This window comes from Ochotona princeps, chromosome 1 (assembly GCF_030435755.1).
Source record: "Ochotona princeps isolate mOchPri1 chromosome 1, mOchPri1.hap1, whole genome shotgun sequence".
NCBI classification, from domain to species: Eukaryota; Metazoa; Chordata; class Mammalia; order Lagomorpha; family Ochotonidae; genus Ochotona; species Ochotona princeps.
The window spans coordinates 20,095,840-20,120,499 of NC_080832.1; the positions used below are offsets into that span (position 1 = coordinate 20,095,840).

The 24,660-nt window shown below is 39.0% G+C and overlaps 1 protein-coding gene across 5 annotated transcripts in view; it reads right to left on the reverse strand.

Moving 5' to 3' along the window:
• UTRN (utrophin) overlaps nucleotides 1-24,660 on the reverse strand; it is a 507,084-nt gene that overhangs the window by 324,377 nt on the left and 158,047 nt on the right. For all 5 annotated transcript variants that reach the window (XM_058667660.1, XM_058667612.1, XM_058667721.1 and 2 more), the window contains 12 exons: nucleotides 23,376-23,579; nucleotides 22,315-22,496; nucleotides 21,129-21,279; nucleotides 19,666-19,785; nucleotides 17,623-17,724; nucleotides 15,472-15,579; nucleotides 15,043-15,222; nucleotides 12,098-12,267; nucleotides 8,667-8,790; nucleotides 7,175-7,262; nucleotides 1,280-1,521; nucleotides 965-1,145 (listed from right to left, as the gene is read on the reverse strand). In XM_058667660.1, coding sequence (XP_058523643.1) covers nucleotides 965-1,145; nucleotides 1,280-1,521; nucleotides 7,175-7,262; nucleotides 8,667-8,790; nucleotides 12,098-12,267; nucleotides 15,043-15,222; nucleotides 15,472-15,579; nucleotides 17,623-17,724; nucleotides 19,666-19,785; nucleotides 21,129-21,279; nucleotides 22,315-22,496; nucleotides 23,376-23,579 — 1,852 coding nt within the window. The remainder of the gene's footprint in view (nucleotides 1-964; nucleotides 1,146-1,279; nucleotides 1,522-7,174; nucleotides 7,263-8,666; nucleotides 8,791-12,097; nucleotides 12,268-15,042; nucleotides 15,223-15,471; nucleotides 15,580-17,622; nucleotides 17,725-19,665; nucleotides 19,786-21,128; nucleotides 21,280-22,314; nucleotides 22,497-23,375; nucleotides 23,580-24,660) is intronic.

Genomic DNA, 24,660 nt, shown 5'->3' on the forward strand with positions numbered 1-24,660 from the left:
TGGCTAAATCCTTGCCTTACATACACCAGGATCCCATATGGGTGCTGGTTCATGCCCCAGATGTTCCATTTCATATCCAGCTCCCTGCTTGTGGCCTGGGAAAGTGGTCGAGGACGGCCCGAAGCCTTGGGATCCTGTACCCATATGGAAACCTGGAAGAAGATCCTGGCTATTTTCAGATCAGCTCAGCTCCAGGTGTTGCAACCACTTGGGGAGTGACCCAATGAACTGAAGATCTTTCTGTAAATCTGACTTTCCAATGAAAATAAATAAATCTTAAAAAAAAAAACCTTGAGGGGAGGGAGAACCCAAGTATCTATGTAACTGTGTCACATAATACAATGTAATTAATGAAGTTAAATAATAAATAATTAAAAAAAAACCTTAAATTCATACTGAATATACTTTCAGACTTTACACAGAGGAACATGGTAAAGGTAACATGAGGCGAGCAAGCATTCTAAAGGTCTGAACATTGGAAGGAATTTTAAATCCAAGCAAACTAAGAGGAGATTTTAAAATAATCAAATAAGAAAATCAAGAGGAGACTACTACTGCAGTGCAATAGGTTAAGCTGACAGATTGCAACACCAGAATCAAATACCAGTCCCAGCTCTTCTGTTATTGGTACAGCTTCTTGCTAATACACTTGTGAAAGCAGCAGAAAATGGGCCAAGTACTTGGGTCCCTACACCCACATGGGAGATTGAGAAGGGCCTGTGGATCCTGGTTTCAGCCCAGCCCAGGCAATGCCAGACCACTGCAGTGGCCTGGGGAGTGAACACCTTTCTCTCTCTCTCTCTCTCTCCACCTTCTAAATACATAAAATCTTGAAGGCAGGAAGGAATAAAGGAACAAACAAAAGAACGAAGGAAGGAAGGGTGGAAAGAAAGGAAAGAGATGGGGGAGGGAGGAAGGGCGGAAGAAAATGAGGAAATCAAGAAAATGGAGAAAATGGCTTTACCATTTTCTAGCTTTTTTTGATGGTCCTCTAAGTTCTGTTGCACAGCCTGGTAGTGCCCCAGAAGCGTATTCAAGCCCTGCTGGACAAACTCTGGGGCAGAAAGTCGAGACTCCAGGGCAGAGCAGCTGGCACGTGCCAGGTCAATTTTCGGACGGAGGCTGAGGAGATCCGCCTGTTCCCGCTGTGGAAGAGAAAACAAGATCACATGGCCGACTGGGGATTCTCCTGACACATCATTAGAGCAGGGTGAACGGAAGGCACATGACCAAGGCTTGCCACAGGATTCTTCCCCACTCCAGCTGGCTGGCTCCTTACCTGGCAGGCCTCCTTTAAGCTTGCCAAAGACTGCTGGGGCAGCTCAACAAAGGAAGTATGTTTCAACCACTCCTTCTTTTTCTTTACGATCTTGTCAAGCTCATCAAGTTGCTTAAAATAAGCATTAACATCCTCCTGTAGCTGAATCTTTCCTGCCAGGTCTTCCAAATGCTGAGACAAACTCTTCCACTCACAGGAAACCTTCTCCAGAACATGCTTTATTTCTTCAGTCGGAAGACCTTCTACACATACATGAAAAATAATGAGATGCTTGATAAGTTTTTACAAAAAAAAACCCTGTCTGGAATATGTGCTCAGTATTCTAACATAAGGAAGCAATGTCACACATAGTCATTTCTCCCCTAAGATCCTGTCATTCCAATAGCCAGAAATTACAATGATGCACCTAAAATTAATTAACTTTAACTCTTTAACCAATCAGGGAGGAGCCTAAAATCACATCTCAAGAGCAGTGAGGCTATCACAAAAGGTGTATCAGAGAAGGCTCTGCCACTGATGTTCCTCTAAAATGTGTAAATCTGTTCTTGGCATTGGACTTCTTGGCTAGCTCATGATCCAAGCAAATGAAAGCCAACCAATTGATTGGATTTGTCTGGGGCTCTGATGTAAGAAGGCAGCCCCTCTGTCATAAGAAAAAAGATAGTTGACTTATAAAACTAGGAGGTAGGTGAAATATTTGACTACTAACCCATAGGATCTTACAAATATCAGAAAAGAAAAAGGTGTCAAAGATTCCTTTCTGCTGGGAGGCAATCTTTTGAATATAGGACTTTTTGAGGCTGCTGCCAGGCCCAAGAAACATCAACATACCTACTGGATATATGGTCCATGTGAGAGATCTTTGAAAAGATCACAGACAATAGAGATAATGAAAAAAGTGCATGGATTTTAAAAATGTTGTTTGACCCAAAATCTCTAAATTCTACTTTCCATGAACATTTTGAAGTACCCTCATAGATAATCAAATACAGCAATATCAAAACAGAAGGAAAAAAATCCAGATGTAAGATTATCTATTTTGAAACATACCAGGGGAAGATGCCATTATTTCTATTGCTCAAATCTTATTTTGTCTCACGGCTTTAAGAGGTATAAAATGTTTCTGGAAATAATAAAGTTACATGTATCAATGGATTTTATGATTGTCCTTCTCTTAATATAAAATACCATCAATCATTTAAAATGACTAAAACAGCATGGGAAATCCACAAAACAAGCTTTTTATTCAGGAGAAAACTGGGCATGTTGAAAAGATGACCTTAACCTTTTAAATAGCAAGGGAATAAGTAATTCTGCCTTATAAATGAAAACTCTGACCAAAAATAAGTATAGAAAACAAAAGATCACTCACAGTGCATAGATAATACAATTTTTTAAATGTCTATTTCACACTGCACCCACTGAAAACTAGAAATCCTAACACATGACGGTGTAATTGGAGTATGTCCCCTGCTGGGGCTCACTTCCTATTACCACACGGGTAAGAATATTAGACCTAAACAAAACATTCCCATAACATGCCATGTTCAATTATCCCTGTTAAAATAGGAGTTGTCCACAAAACACATCACAATTTTGCTGAAAATCTATCTAAAGAATGGGAATGTGGGCCTTGTTCAGTGCATGGGAATAATATCAGCCACTTCATTTTTATGCCAAATAAGGAAGAAAACTGAGCCAGAGAGTAAAATTTCTAAGTTGGACAATGATCACCACTCATCTAGAAAACTGGTAAGAGGCATTCACTTAAGGTACCAGGAAGTTTAAAGGAACTTCTGTAGCCATTTATTATTTATTCACCAACATTTTGATCCATTCATCATGTCCCTTAAAACCAATGCTCAACTATAAATCCCCCTTTGTCTAAACGAGATACTGCTGGTTGCAGTAACATCTGATAATGATTAAAACACATTTGCATTAAAAAAAAACTGGATCCATCATCGTGGTGTAGCAGGTAATGGCATCTCATACAGGCCAAGGTTTGAGTCCCAGATTCTCCACTTCCAAAACAGATTCCTGCTAATGTCTTGGGAAGAGCAGTGGAAGATGGATGAACTACTGGGGACCCTGACAACTGTGTGTGAGACCAAGAAGTTCCTGGCTTCTGACCTCGGCTTGGCTCAGCACTGGCCACTACTACCACTTGATTAGTGAAACAGCAGATACAAGACCAGTCTTTGTGTCTCTCCCCTCCACCTCTCTCTCTGACCCTGCCTTTCAAATAAGTCAATTTTTTTTAAGAAATGGAAAATTGCATATTGTCTTTAAAAATAATGATTCTTCTCCCAGGGATGAAAAGTTCTGAATATTTTATTTCTAAAGGATCTTAAAACTTAGATGACTACACAAAAGCCAAAATCAATAGCACATCATTTTGTTGATTATCCAACAGAAACAAACTATGTTTCAGAACATTACTCTCATTTGACTTGATATTTTGCAGTCCATCACTGCTGGACTAAAGAGACATGTTTAGATAACATAAGAACTCTATCAAATGTTATCGCCTTCCACACATGGCAGCCATAAGGGGTATCAGTTCATAAGGACACATATGCAAGTGCCCAGCTGGATTACTATACTGATGGTGACCAGTGACCAAGTAAGGTAACTTAAGATAACCAAGGAAACCAAGTATTTTAGTTATGAAAGAAAAAATTTTTTTAATTTACTTTCCAAGCATGTTTATGTCCTATGAGTATCACAAAACTGGTATCAAATGCTTCAGACAAGAAACACCTCTTAGATTTGGATGTGTTGAATTTTCTGATGAAACTAGTTTCAGGGAAACAGTGACATGATTATTTGAACATCTGTTTCACTGGAGAGATTTATATGCCTTCCTAACAGCACCCAATCATTTATCTAGACAGACTCTGGCCAGATTTCACTCCATGACAAATGTCCTCTACATTAATTATTTTTGAAGATTTATTAACATCATTAAGCACATGTGGAAAACTACTATGCAATATTGAAAATCTGGAGTAATGGATAAAGTACAAAGACAGTAGAAAAAAGAAAAAAAGATTTATTTTATTCCCTAACAAGGTACTCACCTTCCAAAAAGTAAGAAATTATTCAAAACATATACACCCTTTATTAGACCAGTTTCTCTTTTTCCCAGAACCCATTTCAGTCTAAAGTTTTTAACAGAAGATACGCCTGCTTAAATCAACTTAATTTGTGTCCACTACTAAATGCATTTCTAATTCAACCAAAGCTCAGAAAATGTTGAAACAAACTATAGGTTTTGTATGCCTACACAATAGATCTCCATATTGATAAATTGATAATAGATCTCGATTCATTGATAAAGCCACATATCACATATCCCCCAAGTGCTGCACTTGACCCTGTAACAACACTTACACATGAATTCAATTTCCAAGCCAGGACCTGCCAATTCACAAGATCCTATAGAGTAATGGCTGGAACAACCTCATAATCTCCACCATAGCATGGAAACAGGAAGGTCCCACAACTTTCAGAAGACAACAGAATCCACTACCGTGCTCACTGTTAATATATCTCATCTCACCAACTTCTCACCATGGTTCAGTCTTCTCATTAAATTCACTGACTTTGACACAGTAATTTTACCCTCCCAACTGAAAGGTGACAGGGAAATGGAGTGAACCCAGCCAAGATGCAAACCAATTGTCCTAATGTACAATGTTGAGGTAGGAGCAAAGAATCCATGACTATGCCTGGCACAAATCTAGTATCTAATTTATTGTAATTATTCAAAAAATTGGAGCTGGCACAATGACACAGCAGGCTAATCCTACACCCTGCAGTGCTGGCATCACATAAGGGTGATGTTACTTCGTATCTCAGCTGCTCCACTTCTGATTCATCTCTCTGCTTATTGACTGGGAAAGCCGTGGATGATAACTCATGTCCTTGGGACCCTGCACCCACATGGAAGACCTGGAAGACGCTCCTGGCGCTGAGCATCAAATTGGCTCATCTCTGGTCATTTAGAGGATGAACCAGCAAATGAAAGACCCTTCTCTATCTCTAATTCTCTCCCTGCAAAATCTGCCTTTCAAATAAAAATAAATAAATCTTTTTTAAAAAAAAAAAAAGTAATGAAAAAAGAAGGAAGGAAGGAAGGAAGGAAGGAAGGAGGGAAAGGATTTGCATCTCAAGGGAATGTTAGTCTTGTCAAGTAATTGACAAATTAGTCTTGAAAGTAATTCCAAAATAGGGATGCCCGTACTAAGGATAAAAAGCAATCTGCTATGATGAACTCACTCATTAGAATAAAGAACTTAACCTTTACTATTAACATATGGATTGATAAGAACCTATTTGCACAATTTTGAAATAAATGACCCTATACTGTACACATCTACAGATATATATAGTACATATGTGTTTGCACACTATCAATTTTTTAAGCTGATAAGTGAATCACAGAAACACATTATAGTACTCTATTTTCATTGTATATCATTATATTGTCTATAGTAAAAGTAACAAATTAAGATCAAATGCTATTGTTTTAAACATTATCAAACTGGAATTTTTTTTTTTTTAAGATTTATTCGCTATTGGAGAGTGAGAGAGAGAAATCTTTTATTCCCTGATTCACTCCCCAAGATAGATATAACAGCTATTACTGAGCCAGGCTGAAACCAGAAGCCAGGAGCTTCTTCTGGAAGTCCCACATGAGAACAGGTGTGCAACCACTTGAGCCATCTTCTGCTGCTTTCCCCAGGACATTAGCAGGGAGCTGTGCTGGAAGTGGAGCACCCAGGTCTCACACTGGCTTAGACACAGGAATCTGACTTCCCAGGCTGTGGTTTTACCCACCACAAAAAAAAATGCCCACCATCAAACCATCATCCCTAATTCTATTCTAGTCATTTGTGGCTTTGGTCAAAAAGTGGCAAAGCAGTCCTCCAAAGCACTCACCTTTATTGAAATGAGGTACATAACATGTCTTTCAAAGTTAGACCCAAGGTTCAATAAAAAAGCTGCATTGCAAAACTATTATTCTTTCCTCACTTCTGAGTCACAAATTCACTAATGTAGTCATTAATGTATAACGTGTTTTAAGCACAGGAACAACTGTTTAGTCTTAGTGGCCATGAAGCTCAAATTCCACATCTTAGTGCCTGAGTTCCAGTTCAACTTCACTTCCACTTCCTGCTGATAAAGAAACTGGGAGGCAGCAGTGAGAGCTCAAGTATTGGACTCCTGCACTCACTTGGGAGACCTGGGTTGGGTTGGCAGCCCAAGTCCAGCTCCTATCACTTTAGGTGTTTGGTAGTGAACCAATAGATGAAAATTCTACCCCTCTTCCCTTAAAAAAAAAAAAAAAAAACATACAGACATTCATTAATAGCTAATTAACTTTTATTTCAAATACAAGTTAACTCTTATAAACTATTTTAAAATCCCTCCAATAAATTAATACAATGCACTGAAATGGATGGGTCAAATACCCTTAATGGTATGGTTAACTGTAAATCCACCTCTTCCCTGTTGTCAAAATTAAGTTGGAGGTATAAAAATATAAGTTGTCAAAATTAAGTTTGGAGGTATAAAAATATACCTCCAAAGGATGAGGCTCCTAAAATCTCCCTCAGCAATGGATTTTAAAATTAGTAGTGTCTCAGGGATTTTGGTTCAATGACTCCATAAAAAATACACACACAGAGACACACAAACATACACATATATAGTTAGTTTCTGTAAAACATTTCATTTTTTAAAAAAGGTTCTTCTACCTACAAAATTTTCTTGAAAATCTCTTCCTCTGGCAAAGAGAAAAGCATTAAAATATTTATTTTGTCAAACTGTAAATATCACTTGATGCCACCATCTAAACAACATGGAAAATAAAATCAAGGGCTTTACCTTTTCCCATTTGTTCCACCAGGGTTTGTCCAGTTTGGTTCAACTCATCCAACCTCGGTCTTCTTTCCATATCCTCTTTCTCTAATTCCTGGAGACAAAAATCACACTAAGAATACTGCAAACATTCTCCTTACCACAACATTTATGCTATGATAAATCGTCACGTGTAATGTTAACCCTGAAGCCCTTGTTAGAATTTCCAAGTTCACCTACAAAAATACTACAGTTCAAAACTAGAAAATTCCAGGCACTTCAGAGATGAAAATATCCGAAAAGGTAATTTGGACAATGACAATATCAACTATTAAATTCAGGTTTCTTTTATAAGAAAAAGAAATTCAACATCATTAATTGTGATCAAGAGGAAATAAGTAAATTTAATGCTTAAGATCCAGGGTATCAAGTTACATTCACAGCCTGAATATACCACAGCAAAAAACAATAGTTTCAGTCAAAAAAGTTGAACATGTTACAAGAGATCACTGAGCAGAAATTAATTAAACGAAAGATGAATATTTTGGGTCCCATTATTATTTGTTAGTATTACATTATTTCAAGGATATTCCATTAATTTTAACCACCACCATATTTCTACAGAATTTGTAAAAGATAAGACTACATTTTAACACTCAAAAACCATTTTGTTTATATAGAAGGAGTGCCTTTTAATTTTAATATAATTACCCCTTGGTTATTGGTTCTAGAACCCAGCGGATAGTGAATTCTGTGGATATTCAAGTCCCCTTAAATAAAATGGTGTAGGCATAGCATAAAATCTATGTACATCCTCATAAATGCTCATCTCTAGATGGCTTATCATATCTGATACAACATACACAACTGCTGTACCCTATTATTTAGGAATTAATGAGACAAAAGTCTGCATATGTTTAGCACAGAGGACATGAAGAAGAGGCCAACAACACTGAAATAAAGAATGCTAATAAGAGACAAAGGACCCATAAGGGGTGTCTGTGCATCACTTCACTTCCGTCACTCAAGATCAGACTCTGCTTCCTAGAAACTTTCTGGAAATCTTTTTCTATCTACAATCGGTTGGAGCTATGGAGGTGGAAGTTACAGAAATAAAGGGCTAAGTATATATTTTCTAACTTTATCTTATTTAAAGAGAATATATTGAGACTAGAAATATTTTATTATTATTCAGAAGGCAAAACATCTTTAACATAGCAAAAAATCATAAATTATCAAGCACAGATTAAGACAAATCAGCTAAAAAAAATCATAAAAATAACTGATCACCTTAAGAAGGCTTCCTTACAACCTATGTCAATTATAGAAGAGGAGAAAAGACAAGGAGCAAAGATACAATGACAGCTGAATTCAAATTTTACAACACTGTTCTAACAGCTATCTGATGGTGACATTTATTTAACAGGAGGCAATGCATCACATTCCATCTGTATGCCGATAGTGAATCCTACCTGATGAAACAGCTTATTCACTGGGATATGTCTGTTTTATGTTTTACCTTCAACTTCTTCTTCATTTCTGAAGTCTCTTGCATCTTCTTAAACTCTTTCATCTCTATGGTCTGAATGGCAGTCTTTGATTTCAAGATCCAGCTGAAGAGCTCTGCGCTTACAGCATCAAACCTAGTTGAAGATTCAGATGTCACCATTTGTCATTCGCTTTCCGTGAAGGGAGGGCAGGCTGGAAGGTATCATTACACTCCTAACTCTATAGTTTGAAATATGTGAAATTTAATCACTTTTTACAAATAAAATGTTTTTTGAAGATAAAGCAACTCCTATGTCCATTAGATATATATTCTAAACACGCCGTAGAATCAGCCTCCCAGAAATTCAGTAGCCATGCAAAATAAGACCATACATTCACAACTAAAAGCACAGTCATGATATTATTTTTAATAAATACATTAAAAATTTTCAAGGTAAAATGTCTAACTTTATACGGGTTAAAGCAATGTTTCTAGGAATTCACAGATCTGTGAATTTGTAAACAATTTGAATAGATAAGAACGGGAAAGACCAGTACAGAAATCACTAAACTTAGTGTCCGCTTTTTCCAATAATTCTGTCTTTTTAGGTAATCGCCTGGACTCCTGACATGAAGGTGAACAGAGGCAAATGGCAGCCCTCAAGGAGCATCCAGTCCAGGAAGCAATGGAAGCTGCTGAGTGCACTAACCCCAGGAACTGTCAAGCCCAAGTACTTGGGCCACCCTGTGCTGCTTTCCCATGTATGTTAGAACTGCAGCAACTGGGACTACAACTGGCACACACCTGGGATGCCAGTATCACCAGCAACTCTACTTCTTCCAGAGAAGGGGAAGAGTGCCAAGAAATCATAGATTTAAAATGACCTTGGAGACTTAGTCAATATCTGCTGTCAACTGAAGCAAGAGTGATGACAGGAAATAACTGCCCTACTGTGGCTGAGTGACAACTAGCTGCAAGCAACAACCAGGGACACAAAAGGAAACCAGGCCACCACACTGAAGTCCCATTATATAGGATTCAAAACTACTCAGGGGCCCAGCGGCGTGGCCTAGCGGCTAAAGTCCTCGCCTTGAAAGCCCCGGGATCCCATATGGGCGCCGGTTCTAATCCTGGCAGCTCCACTTCCCATCCAGCTTCCTGCTTGTGGCCTGGGAAAGCAGTTGAGGATGGCCCAGTGCATTGGGACACTGCACCCGCGTGGGAGACCTGGAAGAGGTTCCTGGTTCCCAGCTTCGGATCGGCGCACACAGGCTGTTGCGGCTCACTTGGGGAGTGAATCATCAGATGGAAGATCTTCCTCTCTGTCTCTCCTCCTCTCTGTATATCTGACTGTAATAAAATAAATAAATCTTAAAAAAAAAACTACTCAGGCAATCCATATTGAGACAAACAGACTAAACATATTAAGAGGTTCAGAAACCCATCACACTAGGAACGGTTAAGGACAGTTTGGAATTTGGAATAATGAAAAGCAGAATAGGACATTTTTCTCCCACTGCTGAAAAGGGCATACACTGTGCAGGAACAATGGGGCTCTATTCTGGCTCAGAATGTATACATGAGCAGACTCGGAGGGTATGGTTTGGGGAATGAAGATAATCTTTCTAATAACAAGACACAATTGCCCTCTACTGTAATGAACTGGATGTAGCTGAGCTCTGTTCACTCGGGAATGAACTAAAGGAATGTCTGCCCCAATCAGATCACAAGTCAATGACTGTGACCCTCACAGCTGTTTACCCATGCCACATTGAGTTTCTAACAATACAGACAGGTGCAACCTGCCATGTACACAAGGCAGGGACAAGGGATGGAATCCCAGCCAGGGAGATCCAGGGAGTAGCAAGGCAAGGTTGTGAGAGAAAGCCAATACCCCAAAGACAGCAGAGTGCTCTGAGCATATCCTCCAATTGAAAGCACCCTGACTCAGGGCTTTCTACAATGTGAGCTAATAATGATCCTTTGTTGAAGTCCCTTTGGGTGTGGTATTCTGTCCCTTGGAACAGAAAGCACCCTACATGATAAAGTCTTATTTAAATTCAGCTTTCACAAGTCTGCGCTCCAGCCTTTTAGAACTTTTTATACCGAATACAGAGCATCAGCCCTGGATAGTTACGCTGCAAGTTACACTGGAGGGAACAGGCACCCAGGAAGCATATGACCCAAGCTAATATCAGTATCAGCTTCGTCTTCCTTCTGCTGCCTCACCTCCAAAATGAAGGCTGCATAGCTGCAGCATGCAACTCAGAGGCACAATGATCTTGCACAGAGATGCTAAATGGGAGACGAAAGCACAATGTTGTACTCAAAATCAAAGGCATTTGATAAAAGTGGAATCCCAGGACAAGTGCTTGTGGTATGCTCAGTTCAGTCTGAGTCTCGGACAGCCACATTCCATTCTGAAGTGCCTGGAGAATGATGGCCACCCCACTTTTGATCTAGCTTCCTGCTAAGGCACCCTTGGAGCAGCAAGTGATGGCAACATACTTGGTTTCCGTCACCCACACTGGAAACCCTGATAGGAATCCTGGCTCCTAGCATCAGCTTAGCCAACAATGGCTGCTGAGGACATTGGAGGAGCGAACCAGTAGGTGGAAGATGGGAAAAATGCTGTGTGTGTGCGTGTGTGTGTGTGTGGCTTTCTGCCACTCTGCCTCTCAAATCTTTTTTAAAAACTGGAAAAATCCCACTTTAACAAATACTCAAATATGAAAAATCTGCCATTTCACTTTTTATCAAAGCACTGGAATTTAGTTATGAAGGGAGGAAAGGAACACTATTACTCAAACCCGCTTCTTAAGGATTAACAGCTGCAGTGAAGGTCAAGTACAAGAGCTTAATAGAATCTGACTTTAGGAATGCTCACTAGATGGTGTTTGTGATGATGATTCTTACAAAAAGACATTTTATTCCAGAGATGGACCCTGAAGCCAAAAGCAAAGAATCTATTCATGCATCTGGCAAAAAAAAATAAATAAAAACACAAAACATGAAAAAGAATGAGAGGTAAAAAGCAAGAACTATTTCCCTGAATTAAGTATTTTTTTAACAATGAGAAGAGGAAAGAAATTCACAAACAGTATGGAATCTAGCTGAAGCAAAAATTGTCAGAGGTATGAATTAGGGGCAAAAAAAAAAAAAAAAAAAAGGAGGATTCTTGAACACCACACCATCCCAGAGTAAGACAGGACAGGATGAAAGAAGAATTCTGTATCAGTTCTCCAGATAAAACATAGAAAAGAACCTCCAAGAAGACTGTGACGCTCAGCAGTGTGATGCAGAAAGTTTCAGAGACGCTGGGCCGTTAGAGGCTCAGGAGTTGAAATTCCACGATGGTAACTGGCCTAAATTCCCGACTGCTAGTGATGAGCACAGAACAAGGACAAAGCACCGACCACGTGGCACACAGCACAGGGTCTGGGCATTGGGCCGGCTCTCACTTTTTCTTGGCTTCAGTATCCACGTGGATCTGCCTCTTCTTAGGTGGCGGTGGCGGAGGCAGTTCCTGCTTGGACTTCTTCATGGTCACCTTTTCTCGGACATGCACAGTCTCCAGAAGATCTTGCTGGGCAATCTGAGACATCCCCAGCTTGGCCACAGCCTGAGTTACCTGCAATGATGACCAAGCAAAGCTTGAATGTTTACAGAGAACTTTAACTCACTCTCCGAGAGTCACACAACTCTCCCTTTACAAATGTACAAAGGAGGTACCTGCACATACCCACACTTATGTCATCATCCTGAATTTCATTCCCTTACTTTTTTGTGGTGCAATGTATTTAACATGAAATACTTGTACATTTTAAGGGGCATGGTGCAAAACATACATTAATATACACGGCATAAATCAATCATACCAGGCAATTAGCTCTTTCCTTTCCTTTATGGCAAACATAATTAGATATTGTTCCCAGTATATGTGTGTGTGCACAAAACACATGTGTTATTTGTTTATTTCTGGCTTATATCACTGAATATAATGTTCTCCAATTCCTATCAACATTCTTATAATATGAGGATTCATCCTTTTTGATGGCTGAGTTAACATTCCATTGTATAAATACACTATACTTAATATCTTATTTATTTTTAAAACTTTATTTGCCCTAGGGAGAGGAGCTTTCTCTGGTCCTTACTTAATTCCAACTTTGGATCCCCACCCTCTCCTGCAATGACCATCAGGGTCGCTCCGGAGCGCTCCCCTCGCTCAAAAAAAAAAAAAAGAAAAAAGAAAAAAAAATTAACTAGATAGACAGAACAACAAGGAAAGCTTAGACCCAGACAGGAAACAGTCAGCGTGGACTCACACATATCTTACTAGGTGGGGCACAAAGATTAGTTACTCCTCACTAGGGTATTGAAGATTTCTCTGCACACCCCTCCTAAAACTGTTCTGCACCTCAACTGTTGACATATGTCTTGTTAGATTTATGAGCCAGTTTAGACTATCCTAAAATCTGCCAAATTCAGCAAAATTATGCTTCAACACTATAAACTGCTAAACACTAAAATGAAAATAGTCATGAGACAGATGAATAGTACCCTACAGCCATTTTAAGGTATATAGCAGCCAGTTCTGTATATAAACTAAAATTGAAATGTCAATGAAGTAGTCACAGGATGTGGCTAGGAACTTGCATTTTTTTAATAGATTGGTTACTCAGTACCATGCAATTAATTCCATAACATTGTAAATGTTGTTAATGTTATGTTGAGGCTTTTAATTGATTGGGATGATACTCTGCCAGCTCTGTCTTCAGACCAGAGATGGTCTCCCCAAGAAACCACTGAATTTATCTGGACAATAAGATGCTGGACTCTATGCTTGGAATATGCTTGCAATGAAAGAATCTTGACTGAATTTGAACTGTGGCAATGCAACAAGGTGGAGGAATCCACCATGGGGGGAGGGTACCATGGGGGAAGGGTACGGTACGGGAAGGGGTTGGGGGAATCCCAGAGCCTATGAAACTGTGTCATATAATGCAATGTAATTAAAAAAGAATACTGGAAAAATTTTTAAAAATTATTTGCTTATTTCAAAATCATGATTACAGACAGGGAGACCATTACACAGAGAGACCATTTTTATCTAGTGGCTCCCTCCTAGAAGGCCACAGCTGCCAGTGCTGGGTCGGGCCAAACCCAGGAATCACAAGCCACTTCCTGGTCTCCCATATGTGCAGCAGGGGCCCAAACATGCAAGTCATCTCCCACTGCTTTTATCAGGCCATCTGCAGGGAGCTGCATCAGAAGGGAGGCAGCTGGGACATGAAAGGTGCCCTATAGCATCACAGGCAGCAGCACAACTCACTGTGCCACAATGTAAGTCCTATACCAGATTTTCTTTAATCATCACCACACTCTAATTCCAGAACAGCTTCATTACTACAAAAAGAAACCCCATGCTCAGTTTCAATCACTTCCCATTCCTCATTCCCTATTCCTTCAACTCTAAACAATCAATAATCCACTCAGGTGAATTTGCCTATTTCATACAAAGAGAATCATGGTACATATAACACTATAACTTTGCTGTTTTACGATTTTAATGCTCATTCATGTTTTAGGATGTGTCAATAACTCATCTGTATTGCCAAGTGATACTGTGCTAAATGATAAAACCATATTTTTGTCTGACTAGTCATCTGTCACTCAACATTCATGTTGTAATTTCAAGATATAAACAAACATGCTGGGCACAGCATGATAGCCTAGCAGCTAAAGTCCTTGCTTTGCACACGCCACGACCCCTTGTGGACACCAGTTCTAGTTCCAGCAGGCCTACTTCACATCTAGGTTCCTGCTTGTGGCCTGGGAAAGCAGTGTAGGACAGTCCCAAGCCTTGGGACCTTGCACCTGCGTGGGAGACCCAGAAGAAACTCCTGGCTCCTGGCTTAGGATTGGCTCAGTTCTGGCCCATGCAGCCACCTGGGGAGTAAATCGACGGATGGAGGAGCTTCCTCTCTGTCTCTCCTTCTCTTTGTATCTCTGCCAGCCCAATAAAAATAAATAAATCTTTAAAAAAAAGGAAAAACGCTTTTATAAACATTCATGTTTAAAGCACAATTTTATTTTTGATCAATTCATTAAAACATCTTTCAGATTAACCTAATTATTTACGATTTTAAATGTATTTATGCTATACCTACATGTCATCGGTTGCTGTATATTAATTTAGTGGATATTAGCAAGCTTTTTGAAGATAAGAAACTGGTTTAGAAAGCAGAAGGAAAGTTTCACACATCAATTCTTTGTCAGGTATAACACCTTTAGTATGTTTAATTTACCTACTACTATTATTTCCTAAAAACTAACATTCATCTGAATATTAAAACCTAAGTTTTTACTTAGTAGCACAACATACTAGTCAAATCAAAAGTACCTGGTTGGAAGAATCTTCTAGTCTCTGAACCAAAGAATCCCATCTCTGAGTTAGTTCCTCCGCGTCACTGCTGATCTTCTGAGATGCCTTGGGGTTATCAACTAACTGACCCACATCTTGGCCAATCTCACTCAGCTGATCCAATGTTTGGCGCTTCATTTCCATGTCTTCCTTCAAAATCTAGTATTGTAGATATTCATTAGATGATTTTTTTTCTCAATAGAACTTGATCTTCCTGTTCTCCTGTCATATGTACATTGTCTAGTGAAATCCATAGATCATATAGTTCCCTATGCTAACATACAGGATTCCTGGCTCCAAATCACTGGCTCCAGCGGTGGGTGCTGAGTCATTATCAATGTTTGCCAGGAGATAATTAACTAAGACATAACAGGTTTATAACATGGAGAGTGAAAACACATCACTTACCGCCAGACGTCGGACACTGACACTTAGTTCCTTTTGGTCTTTAAAGTTGCTCGTTTGGACTTTATTTAAAGCTTCTTCTTTTTCAGTTAGCCAAGCTTTCAACAAGCACTACAAGTAACAACAAAAATTGGAAATATAACTGGGGAATCATTTAACTCAACTCAGTCAAGTTCCCATTTCAAACACATTTATACTACTAGAGAATTCACTCTCGTCTAAGGAGAAGAAAGACTTTAAACACAATTTGAGATCCAGAAAAGCATATTTCTGTAAAATACTACCCTTTTCAAATTTGCAACAGATTGGCCAACATTGGTTAAGCCTAATTCTCATGGAGGTAAGATGGAGGGAAATGGCCAAATTCAACGACTTAAGTTTCCAGAAGAATTGCATCATAACTCTGCCGAGATGAAAGAAAGCTCAAAGACTGTCTTAAAAGGCACTCGTTCCAGAAGAGAACAAAAGAGATGTCAAGATACAGATCCAAGATCACCTGGCTAGTTAACAGTCAAGCTGGGGGAGGTGCGGACTCTGAAACCAGGGGTCTTTCCACAACATCAGGCAGATGTGCAATGTCAGCAGGAATTAAGAAGAAAGGCAGACGTGTGAGGATGACTCAGAGTCTCTAGGGAGATGTCTACACGTCCCTGGACAAGAATGCATGCTCTTTAAGTACAAGCATGTTGAGTAATACTGAGAAATAACCTTAAAGACATGTTGGAAAACAATGGTTGACTACTGTGGGCTAATTCTTTCTGAAATTTACTATCTGCCACAGAAATTCTTTTCTATAAGCTAGAGATTAAACAAACAAAAAAAAGAATTGTTCTTATTTCAAACAGAAACTCTTAAATATTTAATCAACTTATTTAACACTGATGTTCCATCTAAAGAAAACAAAAATTAGAGAAGTAAAGCATATATACAAGTTATAGGACCTGTCCTCAGTCTAATTCAGGTGCCACATTCAAAATGATGTAAGGAAACACTCCCAGGTTTTAGTGGTGTTTTAACTATTCAGTCAACATGATTTCCACACACAAAAAAATTATTTCCACATTTTTGGAATTGTTTGCCTGGGAAAAGCCCAACACCACAAATTCCTTGATGATCAATGCACGTTCTGCCATTATTAAAGCAAAATGTTAACAAACCTTTATGACTCTTAGACTTGAGTGCAGGTTTCCAACTAAATGTAAACATTTGCAAAATGTAACAGAAATATTCAGAAATCAGAACCAGGTTCATTATCTGATCCTTAATAAACTGCTGAGCAAAAGTGGGGGAGTAGTGATTAGCCATTTATATTTAGACAGATTTTGTAACTTACTTTTTAAGATGCACTACCTACCACCATATTTGGTAAACCACAAAATGTTATACCCTTGTGTTTTTATCCTCCAGAAGAGAATACAGTTGCTTTTTGTGGGTGGAAATGAAATGCATTTAAAAGAATCAAAATAGACACTGGGCAGTGTGGGAAAAGCGTATCTGCTCATTTTCTAAACCACAACTGTTTGACATTTGAGGAGAAAAGTTCTGCTTATTTGTATTCTATTTTGATGATTGCTTTTTCTAGAAGGAAAAGTTTATTAAGAATGGGAAAGGGGCCAGCACTTGGACTGGAAAATTAAGGTGACAACTTTGTGCTAAGTTCCACTTGGAGTAACACTTAGTGAGAACAACACACAAAGGTGTGGCTAAAAATATTTTCTCATTAATTCTAGTATTTAATCTGGTTAAAATTGAAGCAAAAGATAATTGTGATAGCTAATTCACAAAGTATTGCGTTTATTCACTTATTTACCAAGCATAAACCATATGCTAGAAAACTATGTGAATGCAAATTCAGATACATGACTCAACTCAAATCCAATAATAATGTCAAACAAACCATGGAAGTAGTATATCTGAGCAATAACATTCCAGATAATTAACTCAGGTGAAATTTAGTATGATTACCATGGAACAATATAACAATCTCTGTGAATAAGCTGCATGATCTATTATAAAACAGACATCTTAAAATAATAATTATTCATATTTTTTCCTTTCAAGAAAAGTAAACAGGGCAACTAAATTCTCATGCCCTAATAAAACACAGGTTGGTTTTCACCATCTGTCTAGCCATAATGGGCAACAATTTCATACCTGTTCTTCCAGTAATTCCTGCCACAACATATTGATTTCTTGTAACCTATTCCATCGCTCTTCAGTCCAACGGCACACCGCCGTCCAACGCTCCCCAAGTTTCTAAGAAAGGAAAAAAGCATTCTCTATCAACTGCCTGGAGAGTACCACAATCCTTTAAGCAACCTGTGACTTCCATTGCTTTTCTTACAATGCAGCAACTTAGGGGAGACATTTTTATAGAAGATTCTAAAAGTAACAGACATGAATACTATGGTTGCATAGGTAGAAAAACTTTCTACAGAGTTTAATCATTCCATTGTATCTGGTAGGAAAGCAAAACAAAAGACCTCTATGTCACATTTTATTTATTTACTTATTTAGAGACGGAATGACAGAGTAAGAAGGGAGAATAAGAGAGAGAGAGAGAGATATCTTTCTTTGACTATTCATAACCCAGCCAGGTCTGGGGCAGAACTCCATGCTATTCTCCAATGTGGGTAGCAGAAACCCAAGTCCACCAGGCCATCAACCGCTGCCTATCAGGCATATTAGAGGGCCTCTTGAACAGAAGCAGCTGAGCCAGCACTGACCTGGGAATTCTAATATGAAATGCAGGCACCCCAAGAGGTAGGTTAACCTACTAAGCTTTAACATTGGTCACTAAACTGTAAATTTTACATTAAATTCCTCTTCCTTTCATTTTACTATACTTTTACATGATAATGTAACATTTAAGAATAGTTTCTTTAAATATAGTAAATATATCTGTTTTTGTTTCAAAATAATCAGTCTATCATTACTTTTTTTTAAAAAAAATCAGTGTATCAATTATATTTTAGAGCCACTTTGTGCATGCCAATGACATTTGTATTTGTCATACCAAAACTCTGAATTTTTTTTTTTACTTTACAATTACTTACTTTAACTAAATGCCTACTTGGTTTATTCTGTTCACACTATATGATCCATAGCTTACATCAATTAACATCTAAATTACATCTAAAAAGTATAAGCAATGCAAGATCAATTTTGTTAACTATTTAAACATTATTCATGATTTCCTCAAAATATTTTCCCAGCTTTATAAACGAATGATTAACAAAATAAGCAATTGCTAAAATTTATTTCTACTTTACTTAAATGTGAACACAAACTACTTAATTCACATGAAACAATTATGATACTTACTACAAATAGAAGTTTTTAAAAGTTCACAAAAGAAAAATTGAAGGCAGGTCTTCAATCATAGCATGATAACTGATTTTCTATTTAAATCTCAGAAGGGTTACTTAATCTCTTTTAATTTGTTTCCTCAGTGTCAAAGAGTCACAACACGACTGCCTGCCTCTCACATTACTCTAATAACTATGCATTTCCACAAAGAAGTCTCAGAGCCACCAGACAACTTTACGATTGCAAACAAAACGAATTTCTCAAGATAAAATCATGATCTGAAAGTTAATGGGACTTATAACTTAACACGACACCAGGTTATAGAAACCACCATCCAAATGAAATAGCAAAAACTATCTTTATGAAGATTGAAAAGTAAATATTTGTGTGCTGAATTTACTGGTATTTGTACTATCATTATGCTAAAGCTGCAAAAGCAAAAAGAGAAGAGAGAGGATAAGCTATTTGTTTAACAAGAAGCAATCTGTTGAGGTTCCCAAATCTGTTGAAATTTACACCTGGTTATGAAAGAGTCTAGAAAATTGTGCACAGCTTTTTTTTTAAATCCCACATTTCAGATTTGCTCCCAGGGATCAAGTCTGTGTAAAGTCCTAAAATCTAGATTTTCATAAATTCTTAGTGATTCTGAGCAAGACGCTCTGTGGTCCACTTCTTAAGTTCTTGTGCTTTGCAATTCTTGCCGTTACACAAGAAGGAGATGGACCCAGCAGCCATCCCCACATAGTTACGCCAGTGGCTGAAGTCAGGGAATCTAAACATGGGCTGTGGAACTCCAAGCCTATCCTTCTCCACAAACACTGAGACAGGGCATGAAGAACACTGGCATAGAGCTGGGCCGCAGGCTGCCCTGTTTTACAGGATCCTTACCTGTAAATGCTCCTCCAGAACAGCTGTTGCACTCTCGCCACTGTTTTCATCCACAATCACCACCATGTGAGTTAATGAATTCACCTTCACCTGTTCAGCCTCTAGGTCATTTTGCAAACTCTAGGAGGGGAAAAAAAAAGATAAGCACAAGTTCTGCTCTTTCATATTTACCTGTTTAAAATCCACTCAGTTGTCAACAGTAATTAAGAATATGCAATGAAGCACCATATTTAAATTCCCAGTCGTTACCCTCAGTGTCTACTAATAAAGCAAGCCCATTATACATCAAAATGGGATCTGTCGTAATAAACTGCAAATGAGAAGTCCTCACTTTTATTCCAAGTTGGGCCAAAAGAAAGATAATAGCATTAAAAAATAATGTAGAAGTGGAATTTTTTTTTAATCCAGAGCTTAAATATACAGACTCAGAGATTATTTTACTAGGGTGGCATGGTATAAAATGAGATATACAGAGCAGACATTTGGCCTAGTAGTTAAGAACCTCGCTAGTGGTTAGTCCACATCAAAGTATCTGGGTTTATTCCCAACCTCCATTTCCAGCTCCTGACTCCAGTTCCTGCCAACGGGATGCAAGCAGGAGATAATGGCTGAAGGAATTGGGCTCCTGCTACTCAAACTGGAGACTTGAATTAAAGTTTCCAGCTCCTAGCTTTGGACGCGGTTCAGTCTGGACATTGTGGAAATTTAAGGAGTAAACCAGCATATAGCAGCTTTCTGTTTCTCTTTGCCTCTCCAGTGAATATTTAAAAAAAAAAAGGGAGATAAGTAGATTGCTACAATCAGAAGTTATTCTGATACGCTACCTAAGAAAGCAAACTAAGGATATACAGTTCCATCTCACCAAGGTGAATACAGATTGAATTCCCAATATCAGCAACTGCAGTCAGGCACTTTTTAAAAAGAGTATCCTCAGTGTTACCAAATGCCTCTGGAAGTTGTGTTTATAGCTAAAGTTCTATTTATTACAGAGGAATTCTTCTCTCTCTTTCCTTGTCTTATGTAAAAAGTTATCTCCCAAACTTGTGAGCAAACTAAACTGTCCAACAAACTATGACTGCTGAGCGTGTCTGATGCTCTTCTGGCTCCAAGAATTTTCCACAGCTTTCTCGAGAGAATTAGCTGCAGACACCTCTCAGGACATGCTACTTCGCCCACACCTGCATCGATGTGAATAAACCAGGGTACCGAAACCCCTTCCTAAATTCCATGAAACACATACGTTCCTAAGGATACTTCATAGACCCCTGTAAACTTCTAACCTGTTTTCTTCCCTGACCCAGCAAGTCACATCCCCAAGAACTCTAACCAATGACCCGTTACATAAAGAGCAGGGGGGAAGTGTCCCCAGTGCCACTAATGAGAAAGGCCATCAGTCCCTGAGGATGCAAACTGCTGCTCTGTTTTGCTTGATAATGCATAAAAGAAACATGAGCTGGGGTTACTTTATGTTCTTCCAGCAGCTTCTGCAGGGATTTCAGGTCATCATCCAGGGGGCGGGCTTCCATCTTCTGAATGCGTTCTTCAGTGAGGGTCAACCACGCTGAGAGCTGCTGCAGCTGCTGCCGCTGGAGTGCCATCAGCACGTCATGCAGCCTGCCCAGGGGACACAGAGTCAGTCCATGAGACTTCTTTTACAAGGCAAACACACACTCCAGGCACCAGAGAGATGGGGCAAAAGAACACACCCTTGTCTAACCATTTAAAGTCACACTGAGTCCTTAAACATAGATACCAATAACAACACTTCTAGTTTCTTCCTAAGTGGGGCACATTAAATGCAGTATAATGGTGCAAATAACAACATCTTCTATTCTTCTTGGAATCATTGTTCTTCAATCAGGAATTCCTACTTATTAATTAGATGGAAATGGTGAAGAAATGCAGTTTCCTGCTTAATGCAATACACAAAATGGACAATAGAGGAGAATTTTCTTAAAAAATGGAATGGTAGATCTACTACATAGTCCGGTCTTCTTCACACCAACTTCGTGATCAGCCATCTTTAATAATTACTGCAAACAGATAACTAAACCTATGAAACTTCTTTTGCTAAAATCTGTATTTCAACTTCCTCTTTGGTAGAGTAGCAAAGCCAAAAAGTGGAAGCAAAGATGATGGAAAACACCCACAACATTTCCAGAATATCTTATTCAATTCTAGCAGTGTGCCTTAAGCTTAGGAGTAAGTAAACTCTAGCTGCAGGGATGGACATGTAGATGACCAGTTGAGATGCATGCATTCCACATCAAAATACCTGGTCCCAATACCCACCTTCAGCTACTGACTCCAGCGTCCCACTAATGTAGAGCCAAGGTTACAGTTAAAGTGATTGGGTCCCTAGCACCCACATGGGAAAACAAGATGAAGCTCCCAACTTTGGGCTTTGTTGGCTGTTGTGGGCATTTAAGCACAGAAGCAATATATAGGAGTCTCTCTCTCTCTCTCTGTTTTTCTCTCTACCTCTCAAACATATAATTTTTTCCATAAAGTTACAAAAGTCCAGCTATATTACAATAAAAAAGGGTCAACATTTGACAAAGCAAGTTCCTGTACTTGCAGATTTTATGTGAGCTGCCCTGAGTCACTCAGCATGAGGCATTAAGTATGAATTTCATGGAGTTCACTCACCGGGACTGTCTGTCCATGCTCTCCACCCTCAGCGCCTCCCATCTAGCATTCAGCAGGGTCATTTGTTCCTGAATCTCAAACTCCTCTTCATCGGACAGAGTTCCCTGGGTGATGAGCTGGTTACCTGCTTGCAGGACGTTCCCTACGCTGCTCTGGTGTGCAGTCAGTTCCATCATAAATGCCTAGGAAAAACAACATGATTACTTGTGAACCGCTTGCTTCAATAATAGTAGTGAACTGTTGAAGCCTAATGCAATCATCCATGCTGCAGGAAAGGGGAGCCCAGAAGAGGGTACAGAAAGTAGACACTAGCTCAACTTATTGGCTCTAAAAATAGCAACAAAACAAAACAAAACAAACAAAAAAAAAGCATAAGAGAAAAGAGAAAGAGATCAAATAAACCAATGTAACCTGTGACAGATAATACTAGCTGTTTTAAAGTAAATGCTGAGTTTGCAATTAGATTGTGAATGTGGAATTAGGAGTAAATATAAATACAACACCTCATTCATACGAGAGGAACCGGTGGAGGGCTATTACCATTTCATTTCTTTTCAATCCAATAGCAATAAAAAGAATACCAATAAGCAAGAATACATAAACCAAAAGTGTTTAACCAAAAAGAAATTCCCAAATACTCAAATTCACTACATCATAATATATTCTTCAAATAGCAGGAAATTTTCATTCCAAATTTGCTTCATAATCCAACAAATAAAAACAACCCCTATCTAAGGAACAATCAAAACCTAAACATGCTGATTCCCCATTTTGGTTTTTAGCTACAGCAGCACACTTCAGAAAGGACTGTGCCATGCACTGGTTTTCATCAATGATTCTCTAAAATACCCAAGTAACCATCAATTAAAACCTGAAATCTAATTCTGATACACATCACCCACGCCAGTTTTGTCAAAAGGCCCTGGAAGAACAGCTTAAGTTCTCAATTACGCCACCACCCTTCTGTGGAGCAGAATTCAACAAGCAGGGCCAGAGTGCAGGCCCCACTAAGGCCCAGGACTTCTGGCAGGCAGAGAGGCGCAGGAGCCACAGATAATTACTTCATGGGTTGCAAACTGGTCTTTGACTTCTTCCACATCATCAGAAATGTCATCCTGCTCCTGGAAGGTGTCCTCTGCCGACAGTAGCCAGGTCAGTACTTCCTCTAGTGCTATCTGGTAACTGTCCAGGTCCATGTCCACCTCGGTGACAGTGCTGGGGGTCTCAGCTCGGGGACTCTCCCGTTCCTCCTCCGGCGCTGCATTCTAGAAAACAAAAGCGACAAAAGCTCACAGTCAACCCTGGACACAGTGTCGGCAGAACCCGAAGTACGCAGCTCCTCGTGTTGGGCACTGAGCCAGTTGCCAGGGATCAGGCGAGCAATGCTGTCCAGCGGTCAGAAGGCAGCTACCGAGTGTGCCAAGATGGCAAAAGACAGACATGCAGCCAGCATGCATGAGTTCCTAATACAGCTAGGGAGAGGAAAATAGCAATAATTTTAAAAAAAGAAAAGAAAGAAAAGGAAAAAAAAATCAGTGCTGAACAAAAAAAGTCTGTTAGCAAAGTAATAAATGCCATGGGCCCAGAAAGGGATGTCCGTGGGGTTAACCAAGAGCTAAGATTGTGAGGAAAATTTTGTCGCAGAGCTAGAAAAGTTATTTAGTGAAGGATGGATGTAATTTACAGAAAAAAAAGAAAAAGAAAGAGATAAGCACTCCACTTTGACCCCTGGTTAGCATGCTAGCATTGAATTGCATTTTAATATTGTGCTTTAATTATCTAAAAAAAAAACACAGGTCATGTGCTATTTATTTATTGTTTGGAGAGGCAATTGCCCTGTTGTTTACTTACTGACCTATTTTAAAGGGCTCATGGAATAAATTCCACTCAAGAACCTTCCAAGCAACCACTGCCTTTTATAGGAATACTTCAGGATCTTATCACCAGATCTATTGTCCCTCTCACCCTTTTGTTCCATTCCAGAGCAAAAATTCTTTACATCTTACCAACTGACTAACTGCTTTATTATCTCTCACCCACTTTTTAACACGACCTTAACAAATATGTAGAAACGCAGAGGAGACTGTAGGAAATACTCATGGATTTAACAGGTACAAACTGTGAACGTTCCCTTTGTAATGATACAACTGAAAAGTTAACAAGTCCACTTTTTCCAGCATTTTTAGAGGGATGATATAATCAACCTAACAAACCAGAATTTGTCCAAAGCAACACACACACACGCACACACACACACACCAGACACACACACACATTAGACATCACACTGATTCCAAACAAACTTTGGAAAGCAGGTCCCCCTGACCCTTCATCCCTCAATAGTAC